Source organism: Apis mellifera, linkage group LG2 (assembly GCF_003254395.2).
Source record: "Apis mellifera strain DH4 linkage group LG2, Amel_HAv3.1, whole genome shotgun sequence".
NCBI lineage: Eukaryota > Metazoa > Arthropoda > Insecta > Hymenoptera > Apidae > Apis > Apis mellifera.
In genome coordinates this window covers 11,631,541-11,655,274 of record NC_037639.1, presented here as the reverse complement: position 1 = coordinate 11,655,274, position 23,734 = coordinate 11,631,541, and the positions used below count along the sequence as shown (strand labels likewise).

Below are 23,734 nucleotides of genomic sequence, written 5' to 3'. Positions count from 1 at the left end.
GTGTAAAAGAGTAAGAAAAAGATAAGGAAAGGTCGAAAGTGAAAATTCAATCGGCAACAAGTATCGTTCGCAGAACGGAATATCTTGTTCAAGCAAAGTTCGAGAGATTGTCATTGGACGAAATACAATGAATTTATCGACGATTTAATATCCCCGGGGACGTTTATGGAATTGCGATAAATAAAAAGTTGGCCAGCGGATGAAAAAGACATCACAGCGTGGTTCGATCGCCGCGAAACGAAATTACTTTTGAGAATTCGAGCACAAAAGTTTCCATCGTCGATACGACAGCATTTAAATAACGTAACGGTACCAATTTCTCGTAACAAACTTTTATTTGCCAGAGACGCGTCCGTTTAAATCTGATTATTATCGCTACCTCGAAATTCTTTTTCTTTTTTCCCTTTTTCCCCAAAGAGTTATTAATCGATTACCGTACGACTCGAACGACTCGCCTCCGTCATTTCGAGGGAAGAGAAAGTTATTAATGATGGAAGTTGGAAGGAAAACGGATATCCGAGTACGAAGTTACTTACTCCTCTCTTGTATTGGCTTACAAATTACACGAGAAGTTGAGTAACATAATAGATTTCGAAATAAATAAAACCGACGTTCATAATTTAAATGGACACCCGTAGTGTTTTCGTCACGTGATTGAGCAACGGATGAACGGATCGTCGAGTGACAGAAAATCAATCACCGGACACTTGGGCTCGTCCCTGCTCGTCGAGAAAAGAGAGAAAGAGAGAGAGAGATAGTTCGAAAACGAGGCAAATACCGTCCCTGTAAACCGGGACGAGGTAACTATGCGATATTAAAAGTTTTCAATATCGCATACACTTTTTACCACTTTTCTCAAGAAAAAAAAAAAAAAGAGAGAGAGAGGAAAGAAGAAATAAAAGAGAATAACGAAACGAGGGAGAAACATTTACTCCGTAACGCCTCCACGTATATTATACGCGTATATACGCACGTATATACGTATATACGTATTACCGGAGGTAAAAGAGAAGGGATTTTATGGCATTTATACTCCGAGGCGGAAATCAAATTCGTCCCTTAAAAAAAGAGCAAACCGAGGAAATCATTTCTCCCTGGAGGAAGTCACTTTATTGGTCAAATACTTTTCGTCGGTGGGTCCCTCTCATTTTCTCGCTTCGCGTTGCTCAGCGACGCAAATATTTACTCGACTAAACGCACTTCCCTTTCCCTCGCCCTCCTCCTCCTCCTCCTGAAACAGGCATATCCCCCAGCCGGTATTGCCCAGCCGTGGACCGATGAAATGGCCGACGGTCGAAACACGACGAGACGAAACCGAAACGGTCGGGCGCGGCCATGATTTTCCAACGAACGCCACCGACGAACCGGCAGGATTTGTGTTCTTACTTACCGCGGACAAGGATGAGGGTGCTGGACAGAAGCACGATTCTCAGCGGCCAACTGGCCATCCTGGCGTAGACCGTTACGTCGATTCAGCTTCCTCCTGAAACAATACAAGCGTGCCCAATCAATCAACCCATCCATCCCAATCCGCGTATCCCAGCCAACTCTCCACTACTACCATCCCGTGTCTTTCTCTCTTCGACTCTCCCCCCTTCCCTCTTCCGCTTTGTCTCTCTCTCCTCTTCCGCACCCTCCCTCCCTCCCTCTCTCTGTTTCATTGCATACCCCACGATCGGACCTCATCCCACCTTTCGCCCCGTCCTTTCTGGCAGACTGCCCGTTCTACACTCTTGCCCCCTCCTCTTCGCCTCGTGCCCAAACCCCTACCTACCTACCTATCTATCTATCTATCTATCTACCCACCTATCTACCACCCCGTGGTATCGACAATTTTTTTTCCTCTCGAATCCGTGCCTAGGGGGTTTGTCCGCTCAATGAAAGTCCTCCCAGACGGTGCGCGACGTCATGCGACGTACATAATCATAAAACACGCGATGCGTATACCTGCCACCCGCTACGATCGTCTTTCTCTCTCTCTCTATTTTCTTCCTTTTTCTATACACACGTCAATACTCTTATTCCTCCCCCCTTTTCCTTTATCTTTCTTCCGTATTTTTTCGCCGCCTCCATTCTCTCCAACGTTCCATTGTACATGACCATCCCTCTAGGTTTTCTTGTAACGTCGCGAGTTTAAAAGAAAACGGGGGAAGATATCGTTGAAACCGATCTTCGCATCGGTGTCGCATCGGTATCGGCACAAACGAAACTCGTACTCTGCTCGATCCGTGTTTCTTTCTTTCTTTCTTTTTTTTTTTCTTTCGCGAACGACAGCCGCGAATAGGATCCGCTTTGATCCGCGATGTTTCGTTTGAAAGCGGGCAAGGATACAAAATTTGTTGGGGGGAAAAAGGAATCGTCGCGAAAAGAGAATATAAATACAATAGCCGGGCAAGGCGTTGTATTCTATTTACGAGTTTTAGTCGTTGGCATTACACTCCAACGCTTCCTTTCTCCACCATCCTTGCGCACCACCCGTTTCAATATCGAACATTTTTTTCTTCTTTTTTTTTTTTTTCCTCCCTCGATTTTTCACCAGGCTATTCGCGCGCCAACTGAATGGACGCGTATAGAACGACGGCCCATCCACGGTAACCGCGATGATTCGCGAAACGCTCGATCCGTCCCGGCCCAAGAAGAAAGAGACGCACACACACACACACACACACATACACACACCGGTTAACGACCCCTGCCGGGCCGTGTTGCGTGTCCACAGACTCTCCCGCCACTCGCGATTCCCTTCAATGAAAGGTCGTTACCGTTCCTCGAGAGACGACCGAAATTTCTTTGATTCCATTCTTACTTCAATTACGCTCGTATTATGCGAGCTCGGACAAAGGAAAAATGGTAAAGTCGGATCGTTGAAACGGAAGATTGGAGAGTTGAGGAGAGAAAAGCTCGGGAGAAAAAAGATTGAAGATAGCGGCGAACGTTCGATATCCCGAATGATCGAGGACGCTGACACAACTTTATAAAGTTGTGCATACGAGCAACGTATTTACTAATTAGCGAGGTGTAAAGAGACCGAGAGTAAGCTACCACCAGCGCCATTAACTACGCTCAGAGAACGCAATGCGGCGCAGCTGTGTTTGCTTAACTGTATTTTACTATTGCAAATACGATTTTGCACATTAATGGGAGAGAAACGGTCGATGCACACACACACACACATACACACACACACACACGCACAATCTCTCCCCGTGTCGCCCCACCACTTGGCAAAATATACTCGAAACAACAACCAGTTAACTAGACGTGCGTTGCGCCACGATAACCGTGCGCGATGCTCAACGATCAAACTCTTACTACGGCGAGCACGAAGGGAATTTATACTTATTCGACGAGATATTATTGTATTCGAATACGTGTTTACACATTCGATAATAAATTCAAGATCGTTACGTATCGTATTGTTATGTTTATATTATTGTATATACGTTTATATATGTTATAGTTCGCCGCTTTCTCAATCCTCGAGAGAGTAAAATTTCGCTAATGGAAAATTTGCAACACGTTTCTGCAAAAATGATCAAATTTCCACGCGAGTTTATAAGCTCTCGTTCTCGATTCGCGACGACGAAGGAGATACGCGCGTCTTTCGCGTCTCGTTGACCCACAATCTTCAATTCCGCGAAGGATGCGGAAGGACGAGCGACTGACTCGATACGGGGAAACGAATACAGCCACTTTAACGGGAAACGAAATAACTGTACTTTTTGCCATTTCTTACAGGGCTTCTCCACGCTGGCTGATTCAAAGAGCTGGAATTTGGAGCGTAAAATCGTTTGATTCGCTTCACGGCCCTGCCGTCACGTTTGCCCCTCATTCTAGTCTTACACTCGCTCGTCTCGCCGCCGGAAAGACGACCTACACACCCTCCTTCCCTCCTCCCTCGCTTCTTCTTCTAATCTCCCTTCGTTTCACCGAGCCATCTACCCGGTTTCACCCGCATCCGAACATTCATATGCAACTCGCCCGAATTTCTCCGTCCCCCTCCATTTTTTATGTGAAGGAAAGAGAAAAAGAGAAAAGTATCCTTTTAATTTTCCGAGATCTTGAAATCCCAAGATAAAAAGATCCTTCTAATAATGACAATAATAAATTTTCCTTCACCATTTCGCTCGCGTTGGAATTTAAGGGAAGGTGTTTCGTTCAAGTTCTTTTGAATTCTCCACGAGTATTTCACGAGCTATTTTACTTTCTTTACTTTCTTTCCTTCTTTTTCTTTTTTTTTCAGATTCTTCAGGTGTTTAATTCCTGACCGAATATCGAAAGAGGGAAAGAGAGAGAGATTCCTCCTTGAACGTTTAAGGCAAGATTAAAGAAGTTTTTGCGGTACGAGAGCGCAGGAGAAGGTACGAAGATCGGAGGAGATGAGAAGGAGACTGAAGGTCCGAAGATTGGATCATCCCGCGAAATATATATCCGTCCAACGGATCGAACCACCGAAGTAACACATTGTTCCCGCGGCAATGGGAGAATTACCTTTGCCCGAGAGCCGATGAAACGGAAACCGAGAACCAATTCCCCTCCGTTCGCAATTAACTTTACGAACGAGAGGAGGAATGGACGCGCCATTTCCCCATTTCGCGAGGGAATTACGGTAAAAAAAATTGCGAAACGACGGATTCTCGAAAAAGGGGAGGATCAAAACAGTTTCCCAAAAGCAACAGTTTCGCGAGAGAAAGGAAACGTTACAGATTTCCTCTCATTTTTATGGATCGAGGAAGTAAAGAGAGGAAAAAGAGCGGCCGCAAAATACTTGTTTCACTCGATCTCTTTACCTTCTCGATGCCTCGAAACTATCAAACCGAGCGCGGCTCGGATTCGTTTCCCTTTGTCGCGCGAATGTAAATCACGAGGAACGGGGGGAAATCGGTGTTAACGTCGGCGAGAACATGGGCACGGTTGCACGGTGTCGAGGGTTCAAAACCCCTGATCGACGATAAAAGGGCGGACCGGTCGGAGTCGTACGAAACGGAAAGAAGCCGTGGCTGAATCTTGCCGCGACGGAGGAAGGGGGTGGGTGGGGGAGAGTTGCACAGCGGTGCGGCGGCGGCGGCGAGTGCAAGGCGACGTGCGAACGTAATTGTGGCGCTAAAAGCAATTTCCCCCGCGCGTAATCGTTTTAGCAAAGTGCTTTGCAATTTAGCGAGTCTTTATTAAAATAAAGTCATTTCCAAGCCGGTACTTTATGACTGTCTACCTATCTCCTAATCGTTGGCCATCGACCAAGCGCTTTAACTGCATCGATTTATCGACCGGCGAATATTCTCCATTAGACAGACCGCTATACCCCTCGTGTAAACCATCGGCCCCCCTCCCCCTTTCTCCTACGATTCCACGATTCCACGACGAATTAAACTGTTTTCCCCGGCTGGAGAGGGAGAGGAGACGATGGTTAGACGGTTAACAACATGATTGAAAATCGAAGGGAGAGGCGTAGTTGGAAAAGCTAGATTCGTAACGCGTGCATGCAGGTTTTAATGAATTATGATTTAACGTAGTCGCGGTATATTTGAAACGACACACACACACACACACACGCGTGGACTGGCGACACGTATGGGGATACGTACACTGTTCTCTCTCCCGTTTCTAATCCCTGTTTACGCAGAATTCGTAACCGGGAACAAAAGGGCCTGCCGTAAACCACGAGAGTTAATGTATCATTCCTTTAACGAGAGAGAATTTAAATCCGTCTAATATTGCATAATGAATGTGTGGGCAACAACGGGTATTATTTACGGTAGTTTCTTGGTAGTTCAAAACCGAGTTGTCCAATTTTGTACAACGTTCGTCTTTCGTCTCGTGGTCAACGAGAAAATAATAGGGAAGGGAGGAAAGGAGTAATATGGAGGGAGGAAAAAGATAGCGCGTGTATGTAAATGTTTATAAACGTTGGAAAGAGAGAAAGAGAGGATCTCAAAGTTTGAGAAAGTTTGTAGTAGGTCCATTTGCCGTTGGCAACGAAATTAATACACCTAGCTTTGATAAAAAAAAAAGAGAAAAAAGCAACGGGGATAAAAGAGAGGAAAGAGAAAAAACGTAGTGTTTTCCAGCGACAGTTTCATTCCATCGTTGTCAACGTCGAGAGTATTCTCCTGCTTCGCAACTCCTCCGCTACCCCCATAGTTCTTATTTGCCAAGTTCGTCCTCCAACCCTTCCTCCCCCTCATATTACACCATTCCTTCGACCTTCGTTCATCCGTGTCTCCGTCTCATAGCCCGACGTCCGTCCTTTTCCCACCAGCGCCATTCCATTACCTCAGATCTCTCTCGCCTACAACGATACTTTCACGCCACGTTCTTACTCCCATGCGAATTCGCGAGAATCTTTCCCTCCACTCTCTTCTCTTTCCTTCCCCTCTCCATTCCCATCCAGCAATTTCATCGAGCTGAATTAATTATCAGCTTAAACGCGAAAGAAAATCCGAGTTTATCCGTTTAAAATCAATTTGTCCCCCCGGGGCTCCCCGCATCGACGAAAAAAAAGAGGAACCCTCTGACGTGGAGGGGCGCGTCAAATCGAACGATTAATCATTTTCCCCTTCTACGTGAATCTTTGGAGGTGGAAAAGCGTCCAAAGGTAATAACAGGTAGCGGTAATAAAATTTCAAATTGCGATTGTCATCGCATAATAAAGTCCAATTAAAAGCAATTAAATTGCATCCCGTTGTTAACTCGAAACAGTTTGGACGGTGTCCAAGAGCGGCGTGGCGCGTTCAACAATCCGCGTTCGTAAGTCGTTGGGCGTCCATCCGGAGGAAGGAAGAGCGATATGCAATAAAAATCGGGTTACACGTGGACGGATGGAAGAAAGATACGAACGAGGCTCTATTATCTATCAGGTGTACACACGTTTTATCAGATGTTCGCGATGAGAATTTCGCGTATCTGTTTGCCACGGGACGTTAATACAAAGTTTCGGGGCCACCTGGTGGAACCACATTTCAGCGGCTCCTATTCGGTGGGAATAACGCAACGCCTCCGATGCATTAAGGGCCCTTGAACCCCGCCAACCGTTTCACGATCTACGTCAGGCAAATTTCCGAGGCAACCGTGCCGAGCTATAAATCTTGTAATGTTCCCGCGGACGAGGTGATATTAATTAACGCCGAAAGGGGAAAATGTTCTCGCCCGTCAAAATATACACCGTTCCCAATTAATAGTTCGTTCTCGATTAATAGAACGTGCCCTTCCCATTTTTTCCTCCCCTCCGAGAAATTGATCAACGAAACAAGATAGAAATAGATCGATCCATTAGCGAATTATTAAGGAATTATCATTGGAAAACTATCTCGATCGTCGATCGTAATTAACTTTACTCGTAACACGTTATATCTATGTTTTCGATCGACAGAACTTTATCTAATTCGTTTCCATTATCATGGTAAAGATTATTGATATATCGAGCTGAAAATACCGAATCGAAGTTATCAATTGATGCTATGCTCCGATATACAGATACTCATCGATGAGCGAATATCGGATAGTATTTCGTATACACATATATAATTATTCGAATCGAGCGAGTCATCTTCGGTTGGAAGAGTTAATAACTCGCCTCGTAAAAAATAAAAAAATTCGTTGACTCTCGTTTGCGCAAGAAATTCCATCCATCCACCTTGCTCGAATACCGAGAGACGCGCGAGAGTCTCCGTCGGAGAGTCAGTCTCGTCGATGCACGCGATACGATTCGTCGCACGAACATACGGCGAATTCTCCGTCGTGAAAAATTCCTATTACCTCCAGCCGGGGAATTTTCATTTTCTCCAATACTTCCGCGTTATTTCTATTTCCGCAAAGTCCTCCTTTTTTCTCTCTCTCTCTCTCTCCTTCCGTCTTTCTCCTTCCCACATTCGCATCATCCTCATCCATCCAACGATTTAACCGCGCCTCTCCATAATAGCGAAATATAATATATATATATATATATATATATCGTAAGCCAGAGAGAGCGTCATATCCTCGGAGAGAAATCGTGAGAAATTCTGGGCGACCGTTTAGTTGACCCGTTATTTATCGTGGATTGAAATTCGAAGACTGCGACGCCGCGACGTGGAATTTCATTAAAATTATGACTTGGATATTGGAACGCGGCACAAGTGCGCGCGTGAAGGCTCGTTTACGGGACGTGAATTGACTCGGCGAGGTCTCTGTCGTGGCACGCCTCTACTTGTGGAATGTATACGTGCTCGCATACACGCGCTTTTGTCACAGCGCCGCTATATAACGCGGGGCTTTCGCAAAGGTTCGCAGTCCCCTTTCGAAATCGTTGAACCGATATCGCGACCTCTTTGTAAATATCACCGTCACGATCGCTTTAATACGGTAAAAAAGATACTTCTCGGCCCCCTACTCTCCATCCGTCAGTCACACGTTACCCGACAATTTAGAGCTATGAAACCGAGCGAGCGATACAGATGTCTTGCGATTGAACACGGAAGCGTTGAAAAGCTTGCTCGCTTTTCGAGCAAGCGTAAGAGAGTAACGTTGCGAATTCACGTTACGTTTGAACATGTTTGAGGAGAAGGGGGATATTTCGCTCTATACACACAGAGGAGTTCGATAGAGATAATTTGGGATCCGAAATTGTTAGAGGCGAAGATTGTGCAGTTTGTTAGAGACAGATAGAACTTGGATACGGATGACTTGGAGAACAGTTCGCCGAATCCGACACCGAAGTTTCCAAGTTTCCGAATCGAGGGGACCTTCGAAAGGACCTGATCTCTGGATTCTCAAGGTCTCGGTATCATTCGAACATCATTCTCTCCGATTCGCGTAATAGGATTTTCGATGAGAGATCCGTTCGTCAAAATTGGCATTCTCTCGAAATTTTGAAATTCTCCCGGGAATAATGATCCCCGGTACGGTTTTGACGATAGTTGGAGATAGATTTTGTATCGGGTTACGATAGTTTGGGATAGTTGAATATCGAATTCTATGGACCGAATGTACTCCCAAACACGTTTCATGATCCTCGGATGACCGTACTCTAATTTCTCGAATCCGACCCAATCCCGACCAAGTTCCGTAAGCTTCGATATGCTTCCCGCCGACGTTTCCAAAGTCGGTTCTCGATCAATCGCGCCAAACCTCAGGTGATACCAATTGAATTTTACGAATCTGGAACGAGACCGATCGAGGCTTCCATAAACTCCGAATGATTAGGTTGTACGAGTATACTCTCGAAAGCCTCGAGACGATTTATACTCCTCCCCAGTCAAAGAGGAGTCTAACGTATTGCGTATAACGAATCCCGCGAGTGCAATGTCTTTGTATCGAATTACAAGAGATTCATAAATCAAGTAAAATTGATCCAGAAACGTCGTCTCGATAAATTTAAAAAAAATCCTACAAACTTCACCCCATCGAAATAAGTGAAGTTTCGATTATTAATGATTTTTATCAGAATTGTAATAAAAATTGCAAAGTTTACCTCGTACGATATATTGCAAATTTACGTCGAATCTTCGACGTAGCATCGTCTACGCTGACGTTTATGGTACTATTAATATTCTATGTTCCAATCGTGATATCAGAAATATGCATGCGCGTGTATATTTACTTAAAAAAATACACACAAAGCGGGTCTAAACATTATTCAATCGTAAATATACGTATAGCTACCGTATATCTTGCGCGCATCGGAGAGAGATAAGGAGAGGGAGAGAGAGGGGAATTTCTAGTTTACGAGGGTGGATAAATATATTTTTACAACGGGCAAGATCAGTGACCGAATGGCGGCGGCAGTAACCTGGCCCTGCGGCCATTCGCGGGGAATCCGCACCGTTTCACTTTATCGCTCCGTTGTCAGGCTATCCTGAAAATACGGAAACGTCACTGTACCCTTGGGGCTTCTTCACCCTCGCAGCCTGGAACGGATATATACACATATATATATAAGCTCCAAATTCGAAGAGAAAAAAGATGGCCTTGGACGAAATTCGTCGGGAAAATCGCACGTGACTCGCGTCCAATTAAAAAAGCAGCGCGATGTCTTTAAATCGCGTCGATCTATAATAAAAAACCGACTGCTGTAATCTCAAACATTCTCACGGCAAGCGCGAAATATCGTTTCGAATATTCGAAACTCGTATGAATATTTTATCCGCCAATCGAGACCCATTTCGATCGTTCCCAGTTTTATTTTCTCTCCCCCCTGTTTCTCGACCCCCCTCTCCTCTTCTTATCACCACGAGAGCCAAGGGAACGTTGAAATTTCGTTTCGCGCAGTTTCAGACACCGCCTTTGTACAGAGAGCGTAGTAGTGTATACACGCGTAATTGATCTCCGACCTGCAGCTCTCAACTTTCACGCATAGTAACTACACTACTATTTCAAACTATTCGCGTTATCGAGCTACGAGTTTTTCTAATCTTCCGGCTAAACGTTTTGCATTTTAACGATAACTGAGGGGATAAATGAACGGAGAGAGAAGGAGAGAGAGAGAGTCAGGATAGAGAGTTGATATATCAAAGCGTGCATTATTAAACGAGAAGAGAGGATCTCCTGTTGTAATTCGTGCAAAAAGTTTCTCGTTAAAATTTTATACCGGAACGGAAAAATTGGAATAAAAGTAAATCATGGCGGGCAGTGGGGAAAATGAAATTTTCCGCCCAACTTTCCGCAAATGACGTCCACTGTTTAACACCGATAAACAATTTTCGAGAACGAGAGTTGACACGATTCCCTTCCAACTTTCCAACTTAAATGTGGAAATTATTTGTTCTTTCCTTTCCTTTTCTTTTTTTTTTTTCGTCAGCTGGGCGTCTAAATGATAAAGTTTATCTCGATATATCGAAGTCCGCGTACGTTCTTTTTTTTCTCTCCTTTCTTTTTCTTTTTTTTTTTTTCTTTTCTTCCGCAACCTGCAGAGTCGCGCGCCAGCTGGTGACTCTCCAGGGCGAATAAATAAAAAGCGGCAAGTTGGCGCGGAAGAGACACGCGCGAGAATTTCTTCACGACCAAACTTCGCGTCTCGCGAGTGTTTTATCGAAAAGTTCGAGGGGGTAACGGAGTTTTTCGATCATCTAGAGAGAGACAGAGAATCGTTCTTCCAACGCGTCCTCTTCTCCTCTCCCCTCGAAAACGAACGAGAAGGACGTAACGAGAGAGTAAGTATCCATCAACCCACTCTTCCTCCCCCTAATTCATTGCTCAACTTTGCGAAGCGTAGCTGCGGTACACAACAATGTCCCGGACGTAATAAGGGAGCCGAAGGAATATTAATCCGTCTCTCGACTTATCCGGAGAAAATATTTATCGCGAGCCGCTTCGGTTATTCGTGGCGGCAGAGTTTCCCAACCGGCAAAAAGTTCGGATCCCCCGCTTCGCGTGCGGGAATATAATCAGCCGGGGGAAGCTGAATTGGTTATCCGCGATTCGCGGATTTACAAACCTCGAGGAAAAGGAATAGAATATGGAAATATAAAAAGAAAAAAAAAAATTTCGAAACGAAGTTAATTAAACGAAGATAAAATCACGATGATTGCTCGTTCTCGCACCGCGTTGAAAGATAACTTTCGGGAGGGGATCGTATATTTGGCGAATATCGTGAAATGAAGTTTCATATTGGCGAAGTTTTATATCCGAGATAGAGAGAGAGAGAGGGAGAAGGTTCATTGGCGCGCAAAGATGGTTGTTTCGTAACGTCAAGCAAGTCAGTCAAGCCTAAGCTAAGGATGGAAGAGGGAAACGACGTAGGGAAGATTTTGCGAGAGCGGAACAGGGGTTGTCGTCGTGACTTTAAACTCGCGGTAAAATTTCACCGGAGTTCTCGTCTTGTATATAATATAAAGGCGGACAAAATCTTCGCTGCCGTGGAATACAATAGCGGGATAGCAGATTGGAGCGAGAGTAAATTTTTGTTGCAAGCGTTACGGGCTACATGCACGTTGGGAAAGGGGTAGGCGGCAAACCACTGTTGCTTGGCCGAAAACACGAGTATGAACGAGACCCAATTTTCCGAGACGCGGAATTTACACGCGGAGAGGAAGAATGGAGACTAGAAGACTGGACGAAGACTAAACGCAAGAATGTTAAAAGAAATTGGCAAATTCGATCGTTGGAGAATCGAAAATTGTCTCTCTCGTATTAAATTTTGATAGAATAGGAAACATCAGTTTGTTCGAGAACATTTTTCTCTCTCTTTATTTTATTCTTTTCTCTTTTCTCGCAAACCGTTTCGCAACACCGAGGATCCATTGTCGCGGAAGTCGCATTCACAATTCTCGGTGGACAGGAGAGAATGCAATAACGTCGGTACGCTAATGTTCGCGGAAATAATGTATTGCCGTTGGTAGTGTAAATTTCGCCCACTGGCTGGTCGATACAGCGTAAATATGCGTTAAGGGGAAAGCTGAATGGGTGGCGCGAAGAGGAGGCATTGCTCCGTGTCCGTGTAACGTAGAGGTCCTGCTATCAATGGCCAGATTAATGTGTGTGAACGCGCGAATGTGCGCGGAACGGCGGGGCGCAAGTCACCGGCAAGATGAGAGGATGTGCACGGTGCGCGATGCAGCGCGAGGGTGGTGTAATGGCCTGCTACTGAGGGTGCATTAAGGCGGTTTATGTACGCCAAGAGGTATGAGGTCTTTTAACCCGAGTCAAATGCTGGTTTCATTGAAACCGTAGTAGTGGTGTATTCCAGGTGTGGCCAGGTTGTTATGTCCGATAATCAATTCGGATGGTTGGTTAAAGTCGAGGACCACCACCGAGTAGAGGTCCGAGTTTCCAGAATAATCGCGTCGTATTGATTCGCACGGGGACGAGAAATATGTAAGATAATAATAAAAGGACTATACACAATTTTATGTACAAAAGAAAATCTTATCGATATCATAAAAGAAGGATAGGAGGTAAAAGGAAGATCGAAAATTCAGTTCGTTGAAATTATCGATCCCGCGTCTGATTCGCGATGCGATCAGAGATGCACGAAACACGCGTGCATCTTCGTGTTAAAGCGTGGCGAGACAACTTGCTGCCCCCTCTTCTACCTATCTTTCGTCGTAATCATCGTATGCGCGGATTAATAACGGCGAGTGGCGCTCTAAATCGAGGAGGATGACCATTTGAATATTCCCTGAACGGAGGCTAGTTTAAAAGTTCGTAGTATTTCCGCGTAAAAACTCGTTCCCCCGGCATTCAATCTCTCGCGAGTTATTGCGCGCGGATCCAAAAAAAAAAAAAAAAAAGAAGAAGAGAAAAGAAAAAATGGGCGTAAAAAAATGAAAGGCATCGAGAAAGGTATCGAACCGCGTTGAATTCAGCGCGGAACGAGTTCTGCTTACGAGGTTCCGAGCTCCCGACAAAAGAAGAAAAGTTACAGGGAAAGACGCGGGAGGGAGGGAGGGAGGGGATGATCTTTTCTATTAAATCGTTACGAGGCTTTTGTCGGGGCGGCACAATGGACAAAACAGAGATAAAAGAGAATGAATGGACGGGAGTGTCATTTGCAGGGAAACGATGATGCACTCTCACGATAGGTGCATTAAGGTGGTTTATGCACGCGAAGAGGAGGAGGAGGATCAGCCACTTTCTCTCCCTCTCCCTCTGAAACCGCGACGGATTATGAAGGTAGTAAAACGTTTAAATCGATAACCGGCTCAAGCCGTTTCTCACCAGGGACGAGGGACGACACTTCCTCCTCCTCCTCCGCGTCTTACGCGCCTTCCTCGCCAACGGGAAATTGTTTTGTTGTTCGTCGTCCAAGATAGATCGATGTTTCCGCGACGCGTTTGAATATTGCATGAAAGATCCCCGACGACACGCGAGCGCGTCGATACGTTTTTTGGCGCGATCACCGTTTACGCCGAACAACGAGACGCGTTGACAAAAAACGTTGAAACGAGTTATTTTCCCTCCTCTTCTCCCTTTTTGTTGTACTCGATACGCGCAACGATAAATCACACACTTCAAAAATGTGCTTTCGACGACACAATTTTATGACGAGCCGAGAATTTATTATCCATCGCGGATAAACGATTTTCGCGGCAACGAACGATCCTTGTTTCGGGGATCGAGACGGGATGTGGCGATGATTGGCGATCGATCGATAATTCGCGAGTAATAACGGCAGAAAACAGCAGCGATCAGTTTTATATATAGGTATATAAGCTGTATCGTATTCGAACAACGATGTTTGATAATATAATAATATCGAGTGAATCGAAGGGATCCACGAGGGAAAGGAAAATCCACTTAAAAGGCTCGAAAGTTATTTACGAGGTCGATTTAAGCCCACGTAAAGCTCGATCCCCTTCGAGAGATCGTGTAATCGCCTTCCGCGACGACAGCCGCGATGATAAATGCACGGCAACGCGTTTAAATCAATAAGCGCGAATTAATCAAACGGTACGGAGAATTCTCCTTTTTTTCGACACCTAGACGCCTCCACTTTGTACACTCGATTGACGAGAAAGGATGAATTTATTAAGCGTTACGTGCTCTACCGATTCAACGATCCATCTTCACCCGATTCAATGCACCGCAGTACCACACTCCGCTCTTGAGAGGGCCACCAATCATAATTCGAAGCCGCGCCAGAGGATATCGAACGAGAGCGCGTAGGTCGCGTAGGTGGAAATTTCTCCAAAAAAAGAAGGGAAAAAGAAGGAAAGAAAAAAAAAAAAAAAGAAAAAAAAGAAAGAAAGGAAAAGGGAAAAAATGGGGAAAAAAGAGAAAGGTGGATCCGGAACCCGGACAGATCGGAGCTTATTCTAATTTATATTGGCGCGAATTAAAGGATTACGTTATAATGGAGAGTGAATTATGGGCCACGGTTATATCCGTTCCGATATATCGATCGGCCGCCATCCGCCAAAACCATGGCCCGATACATTTTAACCGTGGAACACTTTTAACTTTGCGGGCCGCGCGCGTTCCAACAATTACACAGATAGGCTAACGCGCCATACTTTGCTCGAATTAAACGCGAGACGAGCATGTGTTACCTTCCATCAGACCTTTATTTGGCCGTTCGCGTTCGCCGGCCAAATTGAAAACAAATTAAATTCCTGAAACTGATTGTGCGCCGTGCCTCCATACAATTAATGTAAAACTGGCCTGTAATCCGGCACAGGAAGGGTCGAGGGCAGGTGATCGGAGAACCGTGATGGCCAACGCAAATACGGAATATACGCTTTTAAAAATCGTTTTTCCCCGATATCAGGGGTGGAAGGCGGACTCGACAAAGGTCGTCGTCGATTCGTTTCCATTATTTCGTTTCTTCGTCGAAAGAATATGGCGCAGGAATTGCAGATTCGATTCATTTCAATTGCAAATGAAATACATGGCCGCATCGGTTAAGGCACGCCAGTTGTTTCTGGCATTTTTTTCCGAAATTCGAACATCGAAATCGTTTTTTCTCTCTTTTCTTTTTTTTCGACGAATCTCTAGATATCGTATTTTCTTGGTCCTCTGAATTTATCCATCGATCCCTTATCGAAAGATCCGCAATCGATACGAATCTGTATTATTTAAAAAAGTTTCAACTTCCAAGAGGAAACGATCTCGAACGAGTTTCAAGATTTGAGAACCAGTTACCTCCTCGTCGTTTTCCCACCGAACCCGTGAAATTTTCCTCCAAGACGCGCTCCCATTGAAAACCATATAGTGGAACAATAGCCATCTTCCAAGGAGAAAACCTCGGCATTGTCCTCGTAAACGTCGTATCCCCTGGAGGTGCGGCGAAAGAAACGAAGAGAGAATGTACACGATTTCGACCCGTTGCGTTTCACCTCCTACGAAACACAATCCTTGTGTACCTTTTCCCGTAATCCCATGTGGATTCACCCCATATGGATATGGAACGAAAAGATTTCCCTCCCCTTTCCACTTTATTTAGCTAAATAATAGCTAAACTTTATAGTCTTTTTTGGATAATTAGCCATGTAGACATAAAGCGCATTATTACGGGATAAGAAGACGATGACAATTTGGCAAGCAACGGTTCGCAACTAGGCTTAGCTCTCAATTTTAACTGGCTGGAAGCAGCGCGTATAGAAGATTCGAGGCCGCCAACAACTCGAGGTCGCGGAGAGCGGCAATTCCCGACTGATTAGCAAAGTTAAACTGTCTCGGATAATGCTCGGTAGATGCAGAAACTCCGGTGTGTTGACACCGTTCGTTCGAAAACTTGGAAGCGCCGGATATATCTCCATCTTCTGAAAATGATCATAAAACCTTCTAAAAAAAAAAAAAAGAAAGAAAAAAGGAGGGGGAGAAAGAAATTAAAAAGAAAGAGAGAAATACGAGGAACGAAGGATCGCGGCAGATCGGCCAACCAACCTAGCCTCGTTTTTTCGCTCGAGAAACGTATGTGTAAACGTGCATATACGATATATGTGTGCGCACGCATACGCGCTCAATCTTCCCCAATTAAATTCTATTGGAATTCGTGCAAATGCCAATACCGGGCCCTGGCCGGGGAGCATTCATTGTGTTGAGATAATGAGGGAGGGGGGGAGGCCGCGCGCGCGAGGAAAGCGTACAGAGCTTAACGGATAGAATACGGTATATACCGGAACTATGCCGCGCCACCATGCCGGCCACGCTATAGCTTAGCAACCCGATAATGCTATATCGCGATGTACGACGTACGTACTCGAAAGCCACGTAGTAGAACGGCCGCGTCTACTCCGAGTTTATTATGCTGCGCATTATGCCGCGGTATGCTGTATTACGGTATGTCGTTCTAAGAACCGACCTTCCACTCCTCCTCCTCCTCGCCCGGTAGACGAGACATCGCCACCGCGTTACCCTAACCCGAGGGACCAACCCTCTTACGTTATAGCGGTTTAATTGCGAGCGTATCGCGCGCACGTGCTGTACCCCGGCCAGGCTTGATGATGGAAACTTCGTACGTTCTCTCATGGCTTTCCGATATTGTTTGCCCGGGCTATCGATTACACGACATCGTAATATCGCATCCCCGTCTACCTTATCCTCCCCGCAGAAATTGATTCGCATTTTACAAATAACTAACAACTCAGATGTGATCAAACGAAACATCGTTCGTTTCTGTAGTAAGTATGATAATGATCAAAGAAATTTCAGAGATCTCTTATATATATATATATTTTTTCGAGATATCGCGGCGGTATTTTGCACGATTTTCAAGGAGAGAACTTGCCACCCATTGTGCGACTAAACGCGGCGCAGAAAGAGACCCTTCTTCCTCGTGGAGAAAGCTTTGACAGATTTTTCAAGTGGGATCGACGCGCGCGAGAACAAACGAGAGACCGGTGATAAGTAAGCACAGCATCCGAGCCCTCGAAGAGCGAATCTCGCCCCAACAACTTTTCCCTTCCCGCAAAAACCTTTGAGGAGGAATTTCTCGGATCGAGGGGGATCGATTCAAATTAGTTCTGGATCCGATTGGTTGGCCAATCCGCTATCAAACGCTTTATCTCCGTTTTTCGACTCTCCTTGCCATTTGGACAATAACGCAAATTACAAAACTCGAGCCGGTTCCAACTTTTACCGTATCTCCGAGAATAACTTCGTTAATTTTGCGTAGAACCGAGAGGTTAATACTACATCTCTCCCCAAAGAAACGCGAACTCGTGTTTCAGCCCCTCCATCCCCCATCTCCCCCCCTTCATCGTCCTCTCCCTCCCCTCGACTCGCTTCTCAGATAAGGGGAAATTTCATCGCGATTTTCCAAAGTATTTCTGACATTCCCGCCGTCTTTCCTATCTATCCCGTCGTTCGATTATGCGACCATTCCTCGACGTGTTTAGTCGAAAGGGGACGAGGCGCAATTCGAATATCGATGAATCGGATTTCGCTTATCGCTTCCAACGATCCATCATTTCTCACCCTCCCTCCGAGAGAGATAAAAATAGTTGCTAATTTTAACACCTATCTTTAAAAAAACGATATTCCTTCTCTATTTAAATTAATCGTCGGGTTGTGAGTTAAATTTCCGTATCCTGCATTCGTTTTTACGTTCAAATGTAAATCGCGTTGCGAGAGGTTAAATCCGCGTGCTTGCCCGTATATATATCTAGCTTTCGATTAAATATGTAACGCGACAAACATCTTACTCGGAAGGGAAACGGAAGAGAGGGGAGTCGATCGAATATTTACATCCGCGTGATCGTTTCTACAATAACTCGAGTATAATTTCTCGGCGAGTGAAATTTATATTCCTCGTTGAGGAATTGAGGAAAGAAACTTGGGAGGGAAGAACGTTAGTCAACGATTGAAGAATGCTAATACGTAGTGATTCGACCTCGACTCGGGAAGCGACCTGACCGAAGTCGATCGTTTCCCGATCACGATTCCCGACCAACTTTTCGCCCAGCGTCAGCGTCTTCCCGAAAATAAACCCTTCCCTCGCGATTACACGCATGTGCGGTAAAGCAATGCCGCTTGTTTTGCACAGCCTTACTTTCGAGATGGGCCACCAACTTTCCAGACTAAAGAACGAGTGTACTCGGAACTGGCAGACAGAGCGGGGGAGAGGAGAGCAATGGCAAATGGCATAAGTTGGCCCGAGTAAACTCACCTGCTATTCTCCAAGGCTGGAAAATACGTGCGCTGCCGGGAGTGCTGGGAAAAGGACCAAGGGGGAGGGGGAACAGCGTTGGCCGAAGAGGACCGAGAGAACGGAAAATACCTGTGTGTACGAATATAACCGAGTAGAATATAGTAAAATATATATATATATAAATATTTCTACACACATATACACACAAATACGAGATGAATGTAAATTTCAAGGACCGAGCAGGAATCGAGCAGTGTCCACTCTGCATGCCGCACGGAAAACTTTTGTTGAGCGTACTATGTAATGTCCCTTAACTCTTCGAATCGCCACCATCGTTTCCACCACTGCTACACGGTACAGGCGCACCGCTTCTCCCAAGGGTTCACCACTTTTCAAACCGTCCACCAGCATCCCGGTTCACGGTAACGCGCACGTCGGCGAAAATAGTTTCGGACGAGTTGACAAAACGGCGCCGAGAGTTTCCGAGTCTAGCGCCGATTTACGGCTGGCGGACGACGGTCGCCCTTTCGCTTTGCATGCTTATTTCGCCATCACTTCGTCCCACCACCGCCGTTGCTTAACCGCCGAGATAAGAGTCGATGCGACGAAGAAGGATTAGGAAGGCGGCTAACGAGATTAAATCGACGAACCCCTTTCGGCGGCTCGAAATGTTATCCGGACCGGATGTATTAATCAACGGATATTCGCTTTATAGTCGTCGAGACGTCGAACGAATCCATCGATGATCGAAAATTGATGGTTAAAGAAAAGTTAGGAGGGAAACGCGAGAATATTGAAATACGATTTGAAAATGTAATTTGAACGTTGCGCGCGTGTGCGTGTGCGTGTGCGTGTATCGCGGATAAAAGGGGAATTTTAATAGCGCGTTTATTTCACATGCGCACGTATAAAACTCGATTACTCGAAATATCGTTTAAAATTTACCGTGAAAATATTGATCCATGATAAATGCTTCCATTAATGTTTATGAAATATTTGTAGCGTAAGAGCGGTGCAAACATTACGAATCGTTGCGAGAGCGACTCATGTTAAATTCATAACGTGGAAATTCCTTATGGCGAATCGTTCCATATCGTTGTGTCGATGCGTAAATATCGCGTATTATATGGACGATTGTTTCTTTTCGAAAAGTGGAGGAGAGGGAAAAAGAAAAGAAAAGAAAAGAAAAACGACGGAAGGAGGAGAAGGAATTCGAATCGCGTTCTCTTGGAATTCGAACTTGTCGCGTGGAGAAAATGATTCGCGCGTCAATCTCGCCGATTGAAACGTAACGTTCGATGGCCATTTATTTATTCGATCTTTGCCTCGACGATATCGACGTTAGTTAGTTACATATCCAAACTTTCACGTACACCGACGAGGCTCGTTCGACGCGAGTAATAAGAAGTGACGTGTAATTTCGCTCGACCTACATTTTACTAGCGATTCACTTGACGCACGACGTTTTAAGAGAGAGAGAGAGTGTCTCACCCCCTCGAATGTAACATTGATCGTCCCCCCATCGAAACCTCTTACTCGCGTCTACCGCATCGCACTTTTCTTTTCTCTCCTTTTTACCTCCCATTCCCTCCTCTTTTCTCCTTTTCTCTCGATGCCCGGTTGTCGTCGAACCGCGTCACAAGAAACGAACGAAATTAATAAATCCATCGCTCGGCTTCGAGAGCCCCGTTGTTTGATGTCGCAATCACAAGATTAATTAATCCGTCGTCCTCTGTAATTACGTTCTCCCGCGATTGTCGGACCAACCACCGCCAGAGAGAGTTTTCCAAACGACCACCATCCCCCGCGACCGACCAAAGTTACAGAAATAATGCCTCGAATTCGGCCGTTGGATAGATCGATGAATATTCACGGCCTAGCTACGCCGCATAACGGACGCTCGCAACGCTTTCATCATCCGCAAATATTACCCCGAATCTGGTATCATCCCCGATACGATGCACACCCATTGTACGAGACGTCGATGACAGGATGACGTTCGAATCACGCCCCGGCAATGCTCGCGTTCGCGCCAATACCCAAAGCGGGAAAAAAGAGAGAAAAAGAATCACGCGGATCTAACTAGAGAAGGCGAGAAGGAATGGGAGGCGTAGATTTAAAAACTAAAGGGAAAACGGTGCGCGCTTCTCGACGTAAGTCGTCGTCAGACGAGAGGAGCAGGTGGAAATTCTTTTCCTCGCGCGAATTACTCTTTGCCGAGTCTCCTCCCTTTTTCTTCCCTCCCTTCTTCGTTTCAACTGCATTCACCGATGAGAGAGAGAGAGAGAGAGAGGGAGCGGGCCACGACGACGCGATTAAACGAAAATTGGCCGCGCTTGTCTACGGGGGATCAGCACGGGGAATAGGATTAGGTGTCCTTTGCACCGGTTCAGGATTTACGCGTTTTCAATTAAGGATATTTAACGCTGGGCGACGACTGTGTCCGGTCGAAACATGACGCGGAAATTATCTCGAAAGGAAAACGTTCCGCCGAGGGGGAACTAATATAAGTAACCACTCTCGGAAGAGCTCTCTTTGGACTCTATTATACAGATATATATATATACACCGTGAATTCGCCATATATACCGGTCCGTACGGAAACTTGCACGTTCATTGTTTTAAAACCACTCCCGCCACCGACACCATTTCCTCCCGCAAAGTTGCCACGATTTTACGCAAAAACTCTACACGGGAACAACTTTCCCGTGAACCGTGCACGCTACGTTAATCTAATCGTGAATTTTACACGTGCAACTATTATCGTCTCTTACGAGTAACGCACGTGTCGTCCGAGCAAACTTCCGTCTCGATAAATTGCGTTCACAATTTGTGATGGGATGATACGATTGGAGTCGAGGAAACGAAGGAGAATCGGCGAGAGATCATCCTTTTTTACAACTGTCCTTCGCCCTCGAGGCGTCAACCGGTTCCCAAAGTCATCGTTAGTCATCACCGTGGCAAAGTTTCATCCGTTCGTTGAAACGGATTGGAACGAAAGATCGAGGAATTCGATTTGGGAAACTCGGCCTCGCTCTCTATCCGCGCACAACTATCCAACACCGAGCGGAGAATTCGATTTTCCCTTTGCATACGCTCCAACGATATTGTTTCGCGTTGACGCGCTTGTTATTCGTTCAAACACGCGGTAAATTAAAATCCTTCGCGTTGTTGTTGTTGTTCGGCCGGTAGTTAGAACGCGGCCAGTTTCTTTTTTTTTTCTTTCTTTCTTTCTTTCTTTTCTTTTCTTCCTTCGCGATTCACCAAACGAATTTGAAAAATTTCGAGGGGAAAGAAATAGGTTTCTTCTCTAACGGAGGGAACGGTCGGATGGACTTAAGACGTGATGAAAAGCAGGAGGTTTAAATAGAAAGTAAAGAAGAAGGAAAAAAGGAAAGGAAAGGAACTGGCGCGTGGGCGATAAAAATCGCGGGGAAAATTGTCTTCTTGGGTTGCGTTGAACGAATGAAACAAACGAGGCGCGAGCTAGCGCCTACTGACTGCGACGATTAATTAATCATTGGAGAGGCGACGAGTTACTCGACTCTGATAAATTATCGCCATTCGAGGAATTAGCTTTCGGGACGTATACCTTTCATATCTTGGTATCCGTCCACCGGATCGTCCCTTCTTTTTCCACACCGATTCTAACACCGTTCCGCGGCCGAAAAGAAATGGAATGTGACAATGATGCATCGTCATGCATGCATGCATGCATACGTATATATATACGAGGGGAACGAGATAACGCGGTGATATTTTTAGAATTTTCCATTTTGGGCCGGGATATTAAATCAAATATCACGATGAAAGAAATTCGGGAGGGGATTGATCGATCGATCGATCGTCGTATCGATCGCGGGCCAATTTTTCCCTAAATACGCGGCACCGCGTCATCAAGGAATCATGACGCTGCGATTTTGTATTATCGAACGCACCTGAACCGTGGCCCCCATATACTCTGCTATATGGATCGGTGGTAGTCGGTTATCGCTAACGTTTACGTGGCGTTGATAACGCGCGCTTCATGCACGAAACTCCACGAGGTGGAACCAAGATAAATGAGCGAGATTCCGATGGGTCGAATGCATTTTGTCTCGCGCATCATTAGTCAACGCTTTATCGAAAGCGTTCCACCGACTCGAACGGGATCGATCCGAACGTTCGAAAAGGGAAGGAAGGAAGAGACAAAGAAAGAAAGAAAAAAAGGGGGGAAAAAAGAATAGAGAGAGAGAGAGAGAGCTTCCCGTGATCCACTTGCTTGCATCTCGCGTTAACGAAGAGACGAGGAACGTGAGAAAAAGTGAGAGAAGAGAAGGGACGAGGAGGAGGAGGAGGAACGAGGAGAGATGTTGAACGATAAAAACGACGGAGGGGATGAAAAAACGGTAGGAAGAACGGTTAAATAATTCGGTTGGTCGCAATAAAAACGTGTTCACGTACATTGTTGCCTCTGGATATCCCGTTGTACATGATAACGGTGGTGAAGCGTGTCACGTGCCAGATGGACGGCTCAACTTCCGGTTCTTCCGTTCGAAAAGAAAACTTCACTTGGCTGTTCTTCTTTATTACTTTCCTTTTTTTTTATTTTCTCTTATTTTATTTCTTTTCTTTCCTTTTTTTTTTCGTTCGACGAAAAACGAGGAACAAAAAAAACAGAGAGAGAAAGAGAGAGAGGGAATGCGAACGAGAGAAAAGTAAAAGAAAGAGTTACAAAGAAAAAATCGGGATGTGATTTTAACAAGACAAGTGAGAATGGGAGAGGGAAAGAGAGAGAGAGAAAGAGAGAGAATGAGCGAACGAGCGAGAGAAAGAAACGCGCGAGGACAAGCACGTCAGTTGCACGAGACTTTGGCAAACACCTTGGAGTAGGTCGCGAGTAGGTTGACACCTTCGGGGGAGAGGTCGCGCGCAGAACTGACACCTCACGCGCGCGGTCCAGCTACCCTCAGCATCCAGCAGCAGCAGCGGCGGCGGCGGCGGCGGCGGCGGCAACGGTGGCGGTAACCGAGGGGACGAAGCGGAGCACGCGCGAAATTCCGCCCCTGTACTGCTCCTACCCCCTGTTCCTCTGCTCAACCTCCACTACCGATTCACTTATTCCATCTCTCTCCACCTTTCTATCGCGCCTTTCTCTCCCTCTCCCCCTCCCCTTCCCCTCTGGCTATGCTCGCATCTGTTTTGTCCTGACTCGCGCCATCGCTTCCCCTAGAAAAGGATGTCAAGAAG

At 45.7% G+C, this 23,734-nt stretch overlaps 1 protein-coding gene across 10 annotated transcripts in view; it reads right to left on the bottom strand.

The window, feature by feature from the left end:
• The window catches only part of LOC408688 (Down syndrome cell adhesion molecule-like protein Dscam2), a 114,829-nt gene extending 91,386 nt beyond the window's left edge, over positions 1-23,443 (bottom strand). For 9 of the 10 annotated variants that reach the window (XM_026446417.1, XM_026446414.1, XM_026446419.1 and 6 more), the window contains exons 1-2: positions 22,949-23,443; positions 1,391-1,483 (exon numbers count right to left, since the gene is read on the bottom strand). In XM_026446417.1, the coding sequence (XP_026302202.1) occupies positions 1,391-1,448 (58 nt within the window). In that variant the 5' untranslated portion in view covers positions 1,449-1,483; positions 22,949-23,443. Of the gene's footprint in view, positions 1-1,390; positions 1,484-1,806; positions 2,635-22,948 lie in introns of those variants that run through there. The other variant, XM_026446415.1, reaches the window with a different exon arrangement.
• Positions 23,444-23,734: the final 291 nt, after the last annotated feature.